Here is a 17,537-nt window from a genome sequence, read left to right on the forward strand (position 1 = left end):
TACTTAGCATCTTAAATAAAAGTTTCCTCACTTTTCCACTTTTGGCTGTCATAATACCAAGTGATCACAATATCTAACAAATGAGCTCTTGTTTCAAAAGAGCAAAATGCACATACAATGCGATATTCTCCTAGAAAAAAAAACTACAGATAAAAGTTCAACTATTACAGTATCACAACAAGATGAGAAGCTCAAAAGTTAGAGGTTAGAAATCTATCAAGATTATTATTTTCACTGTAGAACACTCCTCTTTTTCCACTAACCCCAGTTTTCTGGAGTGCTCAGACAAAGCTGGCACATTTCAATCGTGCCGTCACTCTCACTCACAGAGCACCCAGATGACCAAACAACATATTTTCAGCCCAGCAGGCAGCAGTGACATGCAATGGCCAGCGTACCTTGGACCCAGTCCTCCTGCTTATTAAGCAATGAAAAGAGGGAAAAAAAGGACGTTTTTATCTTGAAGATGTTGGCACCTTGACAGCTACAGCAATGACAGGGTCTTTTGTCTAAACTTTAAACACTCTTGTAACCAAGACACAATTAAATCTTCAGTATTCTGAAGGGCATCACCTTCAAAGTATGCTAGAAAAACTTCTGAACAGCACAACTTCTCAGTTTGTACAAAGTGTAGATTTTCCTTTTTTCATAATGTCAGCCAATACTGAAAGATTATGAAAATGTTACAGTTGTTTTAATAGATTTAAACAGAGGAATTAGTACACCATACATAGCAATGGACACATCTGTAAACTGTGCTAGAAAAGAGGGGAAAAAAGATTGCAGAGTCAAGCAGAACTTTCTGAAGTAATTAAGCCTTACTGTTCCTCTGCTCATGGAAGAAACACTGCACAACTATTTCCATTATCTGCAACTTTCCAAAGACCATGGTTTAATGGAAAATGGGTATTGTTTATCTGACAGCTTTTTCAGTGAGTACTAGGAACTGATTGACACAAATTACCATAGACACAAAACACAATCATATTTTAACCCTTTTGATCAGTTTAGGGAGAAGGTTTGTGGGGAGTTTTTTTGTTTTGTTTTGTATTGTTTATTTTTTACACAAAATTTGTGAGATAGGTATTTAGTTGATCTAATCTCTTTGAACAAAAAGAATTTATAAAGTCCTGCACCACTGACCAGAGCAGAATTCAAACCCTAGAACAACTTGTTTACAGTTCCAAGTGTTTCAGCCAGTATTGTACCTGAAAGTTCCCTCTCTCAAGCATGGTTATACAGTGTTTTCTCAGGTTATTGTGAAATTCCTCCTACCCCCTTTCCTGTGTACTTCTCAGTATTTCCCATTTCCCTTTTGCACAGAGGTTCATTGCATAATTAATGCATCCTCTGCACTTGGCATCAGCATGAACAAAAAACACTTAAACTTCAAAGTTCAGTTTCTACTCTAAAAATTTTCTGAGGCCTTTATTTTAGGTTCCCTTCATCTCATGTTCCTGATTGCAGAAAAAGTCTCTTTTTTGTGCAAGATCAGAACCCAAGTCGTTGACTAAGACCTTCTAATACTAGATAAGGTACAAATGTGGTGTACAAAGAGATTCCTCCTAATTCTAAAGAATGCATAGGAATGTTCCACAAAGACTGCAGCAAGTATAACAATTGGAACACAACATGAGAAGCTTCTGAAAAGGATTTACAAATTAAGAGTTTTAATTTTAAATTAGGCCAAAAGATGTCAAGGGATGACAATTAAATCAAATAATGAGCAGCTATGAATAACATCATACTTCCACCGCAGGACTGACCACTGAATAAATGCAGCTGCCTGAAGCAGCTATAGCAGATACTTGGTCATTTGCCACAGGCTGTGTGCAATGTGAGCATCCCCCACAGTAATGACAAAAGATAAAAACCAGATTACCAGTTATAATTCAAGTGCCAAGGGACAGTGTGACAAAAAGGTACATAAACTTGCCAGAGTCCTAGTTTTGCTAACAAGGACTAAGGAAAAAGCATTCTGTCCTGGGCCATGTTCCCTAGCCCTGAACGAAGATTCACACACACATTCCAAAATCTAAATGAACACCACACCTGAAGCTCTGGTGAAGTTTACATTTAGCATCCTGACCAACTCTTCCATTTTCTGATGAGTTAACAGCTGCAGTGTGAAAAACACTTCTGTGTTTTTTCACACAATGTTTAATTATGCTACTTTAGTTCATTACCTGTATTCCTTGTTGAGTATTTTCACCTCTTTTAAAACCAGCTCTTTAACATGTTTTTTTTCTCTGAAGCTGTTTCCTCAGTCCATGTTTCCTAGCTCATGTCCTGGGGCATGTACTGAACCAAGATCAAAATGTAGATCAAATAGTTTCAAATAGCTTCAAATCCCCCAGTATAATACTTTGGATTTAATCCTTCATTTAAAACATCATCTTTTCCAGAAACACAATCTCTTCATCCATTATATTTTTGCCAGCTAACAGTCCCCTGTCAGCACTCCCACTGGAAACTCAGTGAAAGAAAACAGTAGTTAAAATTCTTTAAATCAACGTATCCAAAAGAGGCTAAGGCTCTCTCAGCACTTTTCTAAAACCAGCGCTGACTACAGACACATTTCTCCTTCCAATGGCATCATCGCAGTTACTTCAGAATGAGACACTGGAACCCGTGTGCAGTTACTGGCAACCAGAATTTATTCTGCTCTAGGAACTGTACAGAACTCTGTAACAGTGTTAAACCATCTGAAATGCATTCCTAGCCCCTCTTTTCCTAAATAAGGCTGAGTGAACCATACAGCCAGAACCTAAAAAGTTGCCAAAGACAACTGCTGCTTTAGTCACACAATTTAGGCAGTGTATTTTGTGATTTCTATAAAAAATTACACACTGCTCTGCTCAACCTCCTGAAAGCATCTCCTGGAACAGCTTTATATGGCAGCTCCTATTCAAACTGCTTGGATGCTGAGCTCATCAACTCAAAAAACTTTGCTTTGTGAAACAGCATTTGTTGAACAAAATGCAAAGAGGCCTTATACAAGATACCTGAACTGCACTTTGTGAAGAGAACTGGTGTGAAAAACGACAATCACTTGTTTTTAAATTTTTTAAAAGTTTAATAGTAATAAAATGGTTAAAAAAATAGTGTCACAATTAGAGTAATAACAATTTGGACAAATTGAAATAAGACAATATGAGACAACAAAAACAAAGAGTTACGGACGTCCGGATACCTTTTTCTGGGCATCACGAGCTCCAGAAAGGACCCCTGTTAACAAAGGATTAACCCTTAAGAACAATAGTCCGATACATATTCATACACTTCATACATGATGCATAAATTCCATTCAAACGGAGGATTCCGTCTGGTCTTCATCAACTTCTTCCTTATAATCCTAACAGCACCTTCGAGGCGGGAAGAAGTTCGTTTCTTCTGATAAGAAGGCAACAAATTCCCTTTCTCTGAAAGATTTAGGTGTCCTGTGGCTGCTATCTTGCTGCAAGTCCTTTCTTTTAAACAAAGCATCTTACATAGCATAGTTTCTCTTTTAACAATTTTCATAACCTAAAACTATATTTAACACAGTACTTAAGAAAATTAATACAGAATTACTTTCTGACACAACACATATAATATTCATTTTAATATTTGCGAAAAGCCAATCATAAAATACATGCATTTTTCACAACTGGTAAAAAGATACAGAGATGGTAACTACACAGATAGTAAGCACAGATGGATAGTAAGCACAGAACTACAGAGACAGTAACTCTAGAACTACTGAGATAGTTTTCTAGAACTACAGAGATAATAAACAAGTCTGTAATATCGTATTTCCTCAGGCGCTACAGCAGCTCCTTTATTAATGATATCAAGTCAAAAACACCTTTTTTTCCCCCTGTTTGGCAAGTTTACCATGTTCTAGAGTTTATTCTATCATTTTGAAACTGGCTGCTACTGAGAGCATCACAATCCACCAATGTTCCACATGCATACTCTCCCAAGACCAGTGTTTCACCACGCTGGAGGGACGCGGTGCCCGGCGTATTCCGGAGCTACGGAGAGCTCAGCCCAGGGGAGGTCATAGCCGGTCCCTGGGTTCTCCCTGCTTCGGGCGCCCCATCGCAGGAACGCTTCATACCCTACGACCACCATTTCAGACAGCACCACCAGCAAGCAACAGGCTGCACACACCCTCTTCCTTTAAGCTCTTCGTGGTAGCCTCGTGCGACTCCACCTTTCCCTCGCCCTCAAGCGCAGCCGGCCGTGCACCTGCAGAGGGCAGACCCAGCAGAGGGCAGCCCCGCCCCGGCCGCTCCCTAAGGGCAGCGCTGAGGCCGGCCCGGAGCCGCCCCTGCGCGGGCCCGCGGGCGCCCCTGAGGCGCGTGGCGCTGCCGCGTGACCCGGAGCGAGCGTCGCCATTGGCCGCGGCAGCAGCGCGGGCTCGAGGCGGCCGAGGGGAGACGTCGCGCCCCGGCTGCGCCCGCAGTGCGGGTTCTGAGGCCGTCCTGGGGCTCCGGCTCCTCGTTAAGGCGCTCCGGGATGCTCTCTCTCCTTTCTAAGGCGGTCTCCTACTTCTGGAGACGCGCAGATGGTGAAGATGAGAGAGGGGCGACCTCTGGTAGGAATTCCGGGCCTGTTGTGGGTTTGTGGTGCAGCTTATGAGCCGTGAAGCGTGCTCGTCCACCACGTGGCTGGAGCTGAGTGCAGCCCTGTTTCCTTAGGAAGGGATGTAAGGAGGAGATTGAGATGATAAGGCATCATTTTAACTCCAGAGCATGTGGAAGTTTTCTCGGAAGTACTTTTTTTGCCGTTTCCTGGGTAGGACAGGTTCCTGTTGCTGCTGAGAGTATGGAGTGAGGAGTGGGACCAGTGCCCGGGCAGCCATGGGGGCCGGCCATGTCCTGCTGGGGTGCATCAGGCACTGCATCCTTGGTGCGTGAGGGAGGGATTGTCTGCTCTGCTCTGCACTGGGACAGCCTCACAATCCTCTGCACTTTCAGAGGCCTCAATACAAGACCTACATCAAACCATTACAGTGAGCCTAGTGGAGGCTCGGCAAGACGGTGAAAGGTCTCGGGGGTGTGACTGAGGAGGAGCAGCTGAGGTCACTCGGCTCTGTCGGCTTGGAGGAAAGAAAGCTGAGGTGGGACCTCACCACAGCCCACACCTTCGGGAGGGTGCTGGTCTCCTATCTCCGAGTACCAGTGACAGGGCGCAAGGACATGGAAGGAAACTGCATCAGGGGAAGTTTAAATTGGACAGTGGGGAAAGGCTCCTCACTGGCAGGGTGGTAGTCACTGGAACAGGCTTCCCAGGAAAGGCACCAAGTCTGTCAGAGTTAAGGGGCGTCTGGATCATGTGCTGAGTCATATTGTTTAGTTTTAGGTCACCCTGTGAGGAGCAGAGAGTTAGACCCCCATGATTCTTATGGGTCACTTCAGTGTGAGATATTCTATTAATCTATTTTTTTAAATAGAGCTTAAAGCATGTTGGTTTTAAAATGTTTGTATTTAACTAGCTTTCTTAATTGGTTGAAACAATAAATTGCCATAAGATTCAAGACTTAATTGTGAAAATAATTAGTTGGCAGCTGTTACTATTTCCAGTTGGCCTTTTGATAGAATGTCCCTTTTAGTAGCCTTCATAACTTTTTGCATAGTTCTATAAACAAATGATTTGGGTTTATGTCAACACTTTGACTTTTGATGCAGATGAAAAAGCATTGAAAACAGTACAAGGAGTAGTGACAAGACTTTGCCATGATTATGGGATGATAGATGACACAATAGTCTTCACAAAGGATGCTGTTACAAAAAACATGTTGCTGGCTGTTGGACAAGAAGTTATTGCCACTGTGGAAGAGGATAAAACATCAGGTGGCCTGAAGGCTGTCAGGGTAAGAGGTGAAGATAAATAGTAGTCTCACTTTCTCCATGAGTATCTTGAGGCTTTGTTTTGGAAGTTACTATAGTTTTAGCCTTACAAATTCTACAAAATAGGAGAAATTGCAAGCTGTTCACCTAGAGGGGATAAGCTGGGGGTTGTGGGTCATTTTATTGTTTCATTCCATTGCCTTTCAAGCTATGTTTAATACTGATTCTCTGAATACAGGTGTAGATGTAGTGAATAAGAAGCTATTACTTGAGATTATCAGGTCAAAATTTTAGTCATAGCTACTCCAGATCTGTATAACTTTTCCAAGAACATAAAAACCTAAACCATTCTGTACTTTGTGATGTGTTGCCTTACCTTTCATGTAGTGGCACAAACTTGAGATACTCTGAACATTTGATAAAAACAGACAACAGTATTTGAATTGTCGTTGTTTTGCATGGTAGAGAATTAAGTCCCTTTTCAAACCCCTAGTTAGAGGAGAAAATTTAGCTTCCTAACAAGCATAATTAATAACTACTATACAAAAAGATACTTGAATACCAGTACTGTCTTCCAAATAGTTGAGATGTTACCACTTAACTTGGGGTTTTAAGTGATCTAAAAGGTACTCCTCTATTGCAGACAGAAGCTCTGAAGCCTGGACACTGCCAATGCAGTTTGGGGCAGAATCTGGAAGGTGCAGTTCAGACTTTGGTGGTGTCAGTGTGTTTATGTTACTTGGTCAACTCTCTGCTCAGTGTGCTGTTTCAGCTGCTGTTTGGAAAGATCCTGGCTCCAAAGTTTGGATCTCAGTTTATTTGAGGTCCAGTCCTAATTAAACTCTGCATGGAATGATTATAGGTTTGTAGCAGGCTTTAAAAACAGGCTGCTACCAGTGGTAGCAGGAAGGCCTTTTTAACCCAGTATGAGAAAGAACTTTAGTTTTATTGGTAGAGAAAAATTGAGAAGTATCAAAAGAAAATGTATGTTGGGAGTTTTAAGGTGTTATCATGTCTTAAAAACATTTCTTTAGGTCTACAAATTACTTTCAAGTGTAAGTGCATGTGTAGTTTGCATGAAGTGTCAATGTACTAATATTCTGAGGAACAGTTTGCTTATTCGTGTTCTATCCAAATGAAGCCATAAAGAGCACTTTGGAGAAAGTTTGATATTCTTAGATCTTCCTAGTGAATGGGAAGATACATCTGTCAGACTGGAACAAAGTATAGATTTTCCTTTAATTTTTTTACAGTAACTTTTCATGTTGTCAAGTATTATGTAATAGTAACTCTTTTAATGCAATAAAACAGTATTGGCTAAAAACAAAATAGCTATTTATAATCAACTAGTGTTTACAAACCTCAGAAGTATAGGTGGACTTACACTATTCATTACTATTGCAAATGGTAAGCATTATGTTCAACAAAATAAATCATAAAATTTAGTATGATAGTATGCTTCAGATTGGATCAGACTTCAGTAAACTTATATCTGAGGTGGTGATATGAAGAGTCTGTTAGAAGCTGCTCTAGGGGTTTTCTTAATCAAATTACTAGAAAGTGACAGGGTCAGTCTGTATATAAATACATGTAGTGTTTATAAATACCATCTTGAAAACATATTTTTTGCTTTCTGAAATAGTCATTTTCTACTTCCAGTTTTGTACAGACAGATTGCTGGATATGGTGTTCCTGTCAATTGAAAAATCTTAAGTAGACCTAGAGCAAGGGAGGTATGAGAAAGTTTGAAAAATCAGCATGTAATTTTAGCAGTTGTCAGTACTGCAGTATGCATTGCTCTTTAAAAGAGAAGTTTTAGAGTTTCTCTTTAAAAGAGAAGTTACTGTTTATTATTTACTCTTTTTGTGTCCAAAAAGTAACAGCTATAGTAAGTAATTGTGTAGTAAGAAGCTTTGTCTCCATTAGCAATTGAAATTTTGTATATTTATTGTAGGAATATGTATTTAATTCTAAGTGTCAACTGTTTAAATGTTTGGGTTATTTTTGTATTAATAGGTAGACACCATCCAGAGTACCCAAGAAGAGTCCAGTCCTACTTATGATGCCTCTGAACTAAATCAGAAAACATTAATTGGCAGTATTACCTCTCTCTCTGTGGATGGTGGCTATATTAATCAGAATACATACTTTGCAATGCAAAACGTCTGGGAAGGTGTGTAGGGACTTCTTGTTTCCTCTTTCTTAATAATTTTGTGTACACAATAGAAATATCTTCTGACAAACTTGCAGTTGTCATCCCAAATAAATTCTAATGGAATATGCAGTGAAACATAGTGAAACAGCCAGGCATGGATGGAGAAATCTGCCTGTGCATTCTCACTGAGCACAGCCTGCATTTAAGCATAAGTTACATGTTAGCAGGTGGATTTTTCAACTTGCATCTCCTATGTAGTTTGCCACAACCTGCAAAGCAAAGGACAGCAAAGAAAACTTTGGACTCAGTGGGTCTGAATAATGCATTGTTCTGGCTTTTATTTAACTTGCACTAATTCTGTAGTGGAGTAGTGTAAATGGTATCAATAGTAATTAACCTTGAGAAATGTTCTGTTTTGTATAGATTTCAAACCTTGTGAAGGGGACTGGGTGCAAGCTAAATATTATATTAACTCGACAACATGGAAGACTGAGGCAGTTGCTGTAAGGCCTTTGAGGTATAAACAAGTAAACAAGGTAAATGTTCTGCACATTGTTTTTGGCAATAGGAATCCTGGGTGAAGTGGGGTTTCAAATTGGTTTCAGTTACAAATATTGGTAGATCTTCTATAAAACATCTTTAATTGAAAGATAAAATGTATTAATTCATCCGTTTAGAGCATGTGTGTAAAATAATTTTGTTTAAAATAATAATTTTGAAAATGCATACATAACTTTCATTGAACAGAAAGAGTTACTAACTTAACTATTATGAATTGCTGGTTTGAATTCTTGCTATTAGTTATAATGAGGATGTGTCATGATTGGCAATTTATTAAGTTTAATTTATTCAGGTGTTTCAGCTTAAAAACAACCACAGTCGTCTCTTTTTATTTTAATGAAAACATTTGTTTGCTCTGGTAATGCATATGCTATGCTAGGTTTGTGGTTTATTGTCTTTGTCTTAACTCTATATATTGAATATTTGCACATCAAGCATAGGGGAAAAATTGTTTCATTACTGCTAGTATGGAAGTATTAATTAGTTAAGTTGACATGTCACAAGAAAGGTGTCATGGTTAAGTCTAGTGTCATGTAGCATGCACTTCAGTGGAACTTAATGCTTATGTGAAGCACTTGTGTTTCTTTACTCTTCTAAATCTGAAAGCAGGCACAGTGATTCTGGGTTAGGGCTCTGTGTTTATCTCCTATGAATAACTGAAATTTCAGAATGCATTTTTCTTGATGCTAGAAGGGCTGCTTCAGGTGAAAAATAGTATGTGTGTTAGTTTAAACAGATAATATCAAGTGACAGTGAATACAAACAATTACAGGTTCGCATTTCCAGCATCTGTGGCAGAGCTGGGACAATAGATGACAGTATATTTTTCACTTTGGATTCACTGAGACTTCCTGATGGCTACCTACCTCGGAGACATGATCTAGTGAACACGATTGTGGTGGAGAGCAGCCAGTCCTGTTACGTTTGGAGAGCTCTCTGCTTGGTGCCAGTCAGCCAGGATGGGTAACATTACTTTGTTCTCTTTTTAGCAGTTAGAGACCTGGTGTAGCTATGTACTTGACATTTTATTGCATCTGTTCAGCAAGAAATACTGTGACTATTTCCCTAGGTGACTAGAAGGCATAATAGACCATTGGTAAAATCAGAGCATGAGATGGTTTGGCCCTTGTTTGGGTTTTTATCTCCTTCCAGAAGGTGGGAACATGAGTGCTACTAGAGAAGCAAAACAAGTAGCAGCTGCTCTCAGGGATATTGCTAGGCAGGGAAGGAGTTTTTTATGTATGTTAGTAAAATGCCAAGTTCATTGTGCTCCTCTAGTAGGGACTACACTGTTTGAAAACAAATCACAGCAAAATTCATATAAAATACATGTTTCTTTAATCTATTTGTCTCAAGTTACAGTGATTGTTCAGATATCTGTCCTAAAAGGAAAAGTTTCATGGTCTAAATAATGGATTAATTCAACCTGCAAGTATTGATCTGAGAGGTTCTGCAGGGCCTTTAGATGTTAAATGTGGTATGAGGAGGATTTGGATACACTGCAGAAGAGGTTGAAAAAAGTAGGTGAGCCTCAGTACGGAGAAGAAATAAAACTTAAGGAAAATAACTACACAAAAGTAAAATGGGCAACAGGTCAATAACGGACCTCAGCAAAGATCTGGAATTTGACTTTGGAGTTTAAGTGTCTGTACTGTGAAACACACAGTTACCACCTGAATAAATTGATATTTTAACTGTAAAATCACTTTCCATGCTGAGGTCTTGGCAGGATTACATAGTTTAACTCTGCTGGCCAAAAATAAATTGTCAGTTGGAAAGTCCAAGGGGAGAGCAAAAGGACATTCTGATATCTTTCAGACATCATCTTTGGGAGATCTCTAGGAAATTTAGCCAAGGCCATATGGCCATATATGTGTCTTCAAAGGATCTACAAAGAATGATATAAGCTGTTTTGTTTTCTCTAGAGATAACAGATATAGTAAGTTGCACCTAAATGAAACTTGAAGTGTTTACATGATTTTGCAAAACAGTACGAATTGTTCATAATTTGTTTTTTCCAGTTGCACCTATTTTTAATTATGCATTTTATATAGAAAATTATTACTGAAGCCAAATTACAAAAGTAGACCTTAGGGTTGATTTCTCAGGTTTAGTGTACATCTACCATATCAAAAACTGCAGTTTAGGCTGCAGTGGGAGACATCTAGTGGGCTTGACTAGTAAATTGATACAGCTAATGAAAAGCAGTTGACTCATTTTCTACTTCAGTATGTCAGATAACTCAGGATTAATGAGGGTGTGTACATATTAGTGAGATTATTAAAATATTTCTAAATTATTTCCATGCCACTTTATCTAAATTGATAGTTTCTTAAGTACAGAATAGGAACTATGTGGAAATTTGTTTTACAGGTAGAAGACACCAAGAGTTTAGACCTGTGCTCAGTGTTTCAGACAGGAAAGAGCACATGCATGGTTTCATAGGCCTTTTTCCTTAGTTATGTGTAATAAAAGTTTTCAAGGCTAATCTTTGGTTTTCAGCTGTTTGTTAGTTTTGTCCTCAGCTTGCTGATATCAGATAGGAACAGTAAGCAGAAGTGCATAGGGTGAAACACTTCAGTCTAGTCATTTTATCTCTTAGCTGCAGTGCTAATGATGACTCTTGCTAAGGAGCTGCTCTTTGTTGTGTCTTTGTTCAGCTCCCAAAGAGAACCATGAAAATGAAATTCCTTCACTCACCATTTGATTTAGTTCTTTAGCAGGGATTTGTTAACTCCTCCAATCATTTTAGTCTTGCATCCAAAGTTTTATGCTGGTTTACTGTGCTGCTGACAAAAGACTTGTTGCTGCTTAAATTACTTAATCTAATTTTCTCGGAAGTATAAATGGCTGAGAAAACAAATGAACTATCTCACCTGCTTGTTTCTAAATATTGTGACTGTGCCTTGGTATAGTTTCCTGAACTTGTGCTGAGTCAAAAATATTTCCTGAGGCTATTAGTGTTTAAAAACTGCTACTTAAAATTATTTTTGCAGACAGTCTCACTCTAATGAAAGTAATGTGGATGAACCTTATGAAGACATAATGAGAGACAAAGGAGAGTTGAAAGTATCAAGAATGACTGACTTTGGAACTCTGAAGCAGGGGGAATCTAAAAGAATGATGGTCTGGATAGAGTAAGCCTTTCTGATTGTTTGAAGATTTCTTTATTTCTATCACTCTATCTGTTAACCTGTTTTACATTCAGAAGTCTCTTCTAGTTGAGCCTTGTGGTTTGTGTTATTTAATAACCTCCAGATACTATGGAATTAAATTCACACTGAATTTCATGTCTGTAGGATAGCCTTTTTGATACTGAGCATTTATCTTGCAGACAGTGTTTTGAGACTCTCCAGTTCTGTATCTCTTTTCAATCCTAGTAAAATCCTTCCTAGAGCAAGGATTGAAGCAACAGCTTTTACTGTGTGTTTAACTTAAGCTGCAGATACTCTGCCATCTTCAAAATCTTAGAACAAGAGGACTGTTGCATATTTGTGTATTAAAAGCAGAACAGATTTTTTTTTTCTGTTTTTTTTTCTTTTTTTTGTGAACTTGGATGCTGAAGAACTATGTCAGTGTATCCTTAGGAGGGTTTTGTTTTGGTGGTGGGGGTTTTTGGGGGGGTTGGTTGGTTGGAGTTGTTTGTGTGTGGGGTTTTTTTCACATCTGGGCCTCAAGGCTTAAATGAAGCCAAACCTGCATATCCATTCTTTGTTATTCTGTGTTCTTTCCTCAGAGGTGGTTACCCAATGATGAACTTTGGGCTCCCATTGTTTATATTACACATGGTATTTGTAGATGCTTTATATGGTAGTTGATGCAACCTAGAAATATTAACATAAAGCAGAGGTTCTGGTCCTCATTAGTTAGAAGCAGCAGTGCAATTTCTTTCTGATAGCAGTTATGAAATAAGGGGAACTAACCTGCTGCAGACAATTGGATTTGACTTCAGGTAGAAATAAACTTCTCAAGAACATTCACCCTGCACTTAATTATGTAACTAATCAAATAACTACTTCTAGGAATAAAGGGAGCATACCACAGTCCTTAATCAGCTGCAGATTAGCAGGATGGGTGAAAGACAAGCAATTCAGTATTGAGATTCCTCAAAACTGTGAAAACAGTCCATCTTTTCCAATAAATCAAGAAAACCTCTCAAAAGCTGCAATTAATTCATTTAACAACAGTGAAGGAACAACATGTGAGTCATTGAACCATACATCCATTATGAAGAATGGAGTCATTCCAGGTACAGTGAAATGAGTGTTTGAGTGCTGAATGTTAGCTCCTCAGGAGACCAGTAGGTTTGTTTGAGAAGATTTGCCTGTGTTAGCAATAGAAATTGTGATAACAAAGTTTATTGTTATACATTTACTCCAGAAGGAATTAATTTTCAAGATACAAATTTATCAAGGACAAAGGAAAACAATTCCTTGGTGAAAGATGAAAATATGCAAAATGGAGAAAGTGAACAAAAAGACCATGTGGAGCAACCAACTAAGCACAGCAATATTACTCCAGAAATTGTGATAGCACCAGGTGAAAAAATATCCATAGTGATCATATGCACAGCTGTGTAAGTATTTCTTTCCATTATTTCTAACCAATACAATGCCAGGAAGTAATGAAAATAGACTTAGCAGTTCTGTTTCTGAGCAGTTTTCTTCTTGGCATGTTGTGCTTTAACCCCAGCTGGCAGCTGATCCCCATTCAGCTGCTTGCTCACTTCTTCCAGTGGGACTGTGGGGACGATGGGAAGAGTAAAAGTGAGAAAACTCATGTGTTGATATAAAGAGAATTGATAAGGTAAAGCAAAAGCCACTATCAGAAGCAAAGTAAAACAAGGAATACATTCACTTCCATGGGCAGACAGGTGTTCAGCCATCCCCAGCACAGCACGGCTCCATCACACATGATGGTGACTTGGGAAGACAAATGCTGTCACTCAGAATGTCCTCCCTTCTTCCTTCCCCCAGCTTTATGTACTGAGCATGATGCCCTATGCTGTGGAATATCCAGTTGGTGTCAGCTGTCCTGCCTGTGTCCCTTTCCAACTCCTTGTGCACCCCTGGACTCCTCACTGGTGGGACAGTATGAGAAGGGGAAAAGGCCTTGACTCTGTGCAAGCCTTTTTCAACACTGTAGAAACATCCCTGTGCTATCAACACTCTTGAGCACAGATCCAAGCCACAGCCCCATACTAGCTACTATGAAGAAAATTAACACTACCACAGTCAAAACAGGCACATGGTGTAGTATAAAGTAAGCCAATACATATTAGCAAAGCATCTGGAAATGTATGTGACTCTGAAAGTAGTTACCATTTCACTGCTTGATTCTGAATTTTTATTGAAAGAAAATTGTAGTAGCTAATGAAACAATATGAGTGGGAGTAGGTTGCATCTCTAAAATGACACAGTGAGGTGAGGATAATGCCTGCAAATGGATATATTCTTAGTAGTAAATCCATTGCTCCATGAGCACTAGAGCTAATGCAAATTTCCTCTGTTATGTCTGATGCATTTCTTCTAGTCTTTAGTATCTCATATTGCTACATGCCCTGATCTCAAGTTTTCTTGTTCTGTGATGGGAAATTCAAGTTATGTATGCTGAAATGGAAAAGAAAATGCTTTCTTCACTGAAGGTGTAATTCACAGAGGAAGTGGTTTGCAAATCTTAGAAAACCCCTGAAAAACAAAAAATACTCAGCTGCACAAAATACCTTCTTCATTTAGTTAAGAATGGAAAGTGGCTTTGTGGGAGCTCCTGCATTCAAGTAGGAGTATTACATTTGTGTAACTTTCACTCACTTCCAGCTGTAGCTCTACAGACTTTGTGTTCCACAGCCATTAATTCCTAGGATGGTAAAGGAATAGTTGGACAGAGGAAAATAAGGTTTCATTCATTGAAGTAATGCTGCAATAATATTCACACTACTTCTCATTTTAAATAGTGAAGTAAAAGGGTAAAAAATTTCTTAGGAGGATGATTTAGCTCTAGTTTGAAAGATAGAGCTGCAGGCATGGCTTGCCTTCATGGGGATAGACATGTAGAAAGGATGATTTATATTTCGCTGTAAAGCCATAAAAGACACAAAGTCTTAGAGTCTTCTAAGAATACAGAATAAGCCACACAAAGCTTCATGGGAGGCTGCAGCATGAAGTTAACAAGGGTTAACTGGGTTTGCTGGCCACTTAAGAGGCCAGAGAGACTGCAAATGTAGACCATAAATTTGGACAGTTTGGTGTCTATTTTGAGTTTTTATGTCAGAGAAAACCAGGATATAGTTTTAACCTGAGCAGATGGTCTTAGTTGGCAAAAGTGGTTTTCCTACCAAAGAGAAGGTAAGCTGGAATTCTTCTGGATGCATTTGTTTCTATCACTTGGTAGCAGTGTTGGACCATGTAGTTAGGGAATTGCACTGTAGCAGTGCTTAGGTTTCATAAAAACCAATCTGAACAAACCTCCTGTTTTTGTCCCATGTGTCACTGCCCAAGCAACACTTGCGCATATAAAGTATGTTTTCCAGATTTAAAGGATTTTTCCTGCTTTCTCCGTTCATGTCTTTAAGTTAGGGTTCAGTTCTGAGTAGCCTTTCACAAGGTGCTGCAGAGCAGTTACTGCAGACAGTGAAGGGATTTGCTTCAGGTTCCTCTGTTGGACTTGTTTGGGTCTTCTTTTGCAGTAGCAGTAATTCCAAGATGTTCCTTGTAACAGAAGTATTAATTCTATGCCCTAGTAGGTTGAGTGGAGGGATTTTGCATTTTACCCAAGATTTTGATGAAATTGTGGGGTTGAGATTTTTTGCTGGGGTTTTGAGTTGGTATTTTTGGTTGAGTGGGGTGGGTGGGTTTTTTTAATTTTTTGGGATACCTGGATTGAACTTGACGTGGGGGAGCATTGACGAATTACCCTAAATTAGCAATTCTCATATATAACTGAAATGATATTTTATCTCATGGCTGGGGAAAATGAAGTGTGACCATGTTGGTTTTAAGAAGATAACTTCTGTTTACTTGAAGGATTCATGGGTACAGTAAAGAGCTCCTGCTGCTTGGCTTTTCTGATTTTACTGTTGGCCGCTATGTTGAAGCCACTGTAACAAATGAAGAAGAATTACTTATAGCACCTGTACAACCTTATTCTCCAGGAAAGCCTAAAAATATTCCAGATTCTCAGCTAAGGAAGACAACAGTGGCTGCCCCTAAACAAAAAAGGTACTGTCACTTTGAGCATAAAATAATACTTACCCAACACTGCTCTGTTTGGTATTGTTATATCTGTTTTGTAATGCTGAGAAAGAAAATGTGAAACTGGGAGAATCTCTACATGTTTTTGCATATGCACGTGTATATTGTAAACAAGATGGTTGTGGACGTTTCTGATAGAAGAGGTTGTTTAGTAATTAACTGCTTGATTTCTTTGTAGGTTTTTCAAACAGAATTTCTAATGTGTAGTGTGGTAATAAGATAAAGCACTGTTTCTTATCTACTTAGTAACAATTGTGTTATTATGGAAAAAATTAGATACTGAGAATAGTTTTCTGAGATAATAAGCTTCTTAATTCTTTACACAACTTTAATGTCTACATCTGACTAATGTCTCCCATCTTTCATTCAAAACTTTTGTTGGTGGTTGTCCATCTTTCTTATTGATGTAGGTCTCTCTTCAGCACTGCTCTGCATCTGAGGAAGTCCTCAGCTCCTCCCTATTTAGTATCATTGGCAGACTTACTCAGCATACCTTCAAATGTGGCTTCCAAGTCATCTGAGAGGATGCTGAAGAAAACTAGCCCTAAGGTGGAGCCCAGTGAAACCCCACTAGGTCACCAGTCAGATGTCACCCCCTTCACTGTAACCCTTTATGCCCAACCTGTGAGCCAGCTGCTCACTGTCACATTATGTGTTTGTCCAGCTGTGGGCTGGATATTTTGTCCTGAAGGATCCTCTGAGACACGGTATCTAAAGCTTTACTGTCTTGTGATGACATCAACCAGGCCTTTGAGTATTCAGATGAATACCATCAGGTCCCATAGACTTACAGCAATCCAGCAGGAGCAGCAAATCCTGCAGAAGTTCAGGTTCAACTTGGAGTTTATCGTTCTCAGTCATGACTCTCCAGCTAAGGGCACTGACACTCCCTTAGCCCCTCATTGATGTTGAGGACAGAGGCAAAGAAAGCATTAAACATCTCAACTTTGTCTGTGTCCCTGTGTGTGAGGTGACCATCCTCATCCTGTAATAGGCCAATAGTACTTTTTGCTGTTGGCATATTTTTAAAACATTTTTGTTGTCTCCCACAGTACTGGACAGCTTCACCTTCAATTGAGCTTTGGCCATGTGCATTTTTTCCCTATAGCGTCAAGGAGCATTTTCATAAGATCGCTTACCTTTCTTCCCAGTATAACAAACTTCTCAGTTGTCCCTTTGAAGGAGTCACTAGTCTGTTGTGTGTGTGTTTATAGTCTTAGTGATGTGGCATGTTAATCAGCTGTTTTTTACATACATTACTTAAGCAAGCTAAATGTTATGTTGTACATTTTCATTTTAGAAATAAGAGAAGGTGGTGTTCAAACTTTCTCCCGCATTTTACCATACCAGATGAGTTAAGAAAATGTGTGGAGCAGCAATTAGACATACTGACCTTTCAGCCCCTCCTAGCAGAGGTATGTAAGTGTAGGTTTTATATAAAAAATATTTTTTGATAGGGTGTTTTTGTTCAAGCACCTTTAACTTAGGAAGAATGTATAGTCCTTAGTGTAAGAGAAGATGACATAACACTTGTCAGGTAGACTTAAACTTCAGTTTGGATCCCATAACTTCCATGGGTTTCAGTATGTTACAGAATCCAAGCTTACAAAAGCATAAATGGGAAAATCTGAAAAGAGACTTGAAGTGTATTGGGGGCGGATATCACAGAAGCTGAACGAAGATTTCTCTGTATTCTCACTTTTTAGGCATCACTGGAAGGGGTTTTTTGAGATG

The 17,537-nt window shown here is 39.0% G+C and overlaps 1 protein-coding gene across 1 annotated transcript in view; it reads left to right on the forward strand.

Annotated features, from left to right (window-relative positions):
- Positions 1-3,696: 3,696 nt before the first annotated feature.
- MOV10L1 (Mov10 like RISC complex RNA helicase 1) overlaps positions 3,697-17,537 on the forward strand; it is a 30,827-nt gene continuing 16,986 nt past the window's right edge. The window contains exons 1-12 of the mRNA XM_054274492.1: positions 3,697-3,703; positions 3,967-4,466; positions 4,525-4,582; positions 5,676-5,860; positions 7,854-8,010; positions 8,416-8,528; positions 9,326-9,516; positions 11,550-11,690; positions 12,576-12,802; positions 12,934-13,129; positions 15,576-15,770; positions 17,104-17,218. Of these exons, the coding sequence (XP_054130467.1) occupies positions 3,697-3,703; positions 3,967-4,466; positions 4,525-4,582; positions 5,676-5,860; positions 7,854-8,010; positions 8,416-8,528; positions 9,326-9,516; positions 11,550-11,690; positions 12,576-12,802; positions 12,934-13,129; positions 15,576-15,770; positions 17,104-17,218 (2,085 nt within the window). The remainder of the gene's footprint in view (positions 3,704-3,966; positions 4,467-4,524; positions 4,583-5,675; positions 5,861-7,853; positions 8,011-8,415; positions 8,529-9,325; positions 9,517-11,549; positions 11,691-12,575; positions 12,803-12,933; positions 13,130-15,575; positions 15,771-17,103; positions 17,219-17,537) is intronic.

This window comes from Melozone crissalis, unplaced genomic scaffold (assembly GCF_028551555.1).
Source record: "Melozone crissalis strain CALT ecotype California unplaced genomic scaffold, PUWL_Pcris_2 ptg000004l_1, whole genome shotgun sequence".
Classification (NCBI taxonomy): domain Eukaryota; kingdom Metazoa; phylum Chordata; class Aves; order Passeriformes; family Passerellidae; genus Melozone; species Melozone crissalis.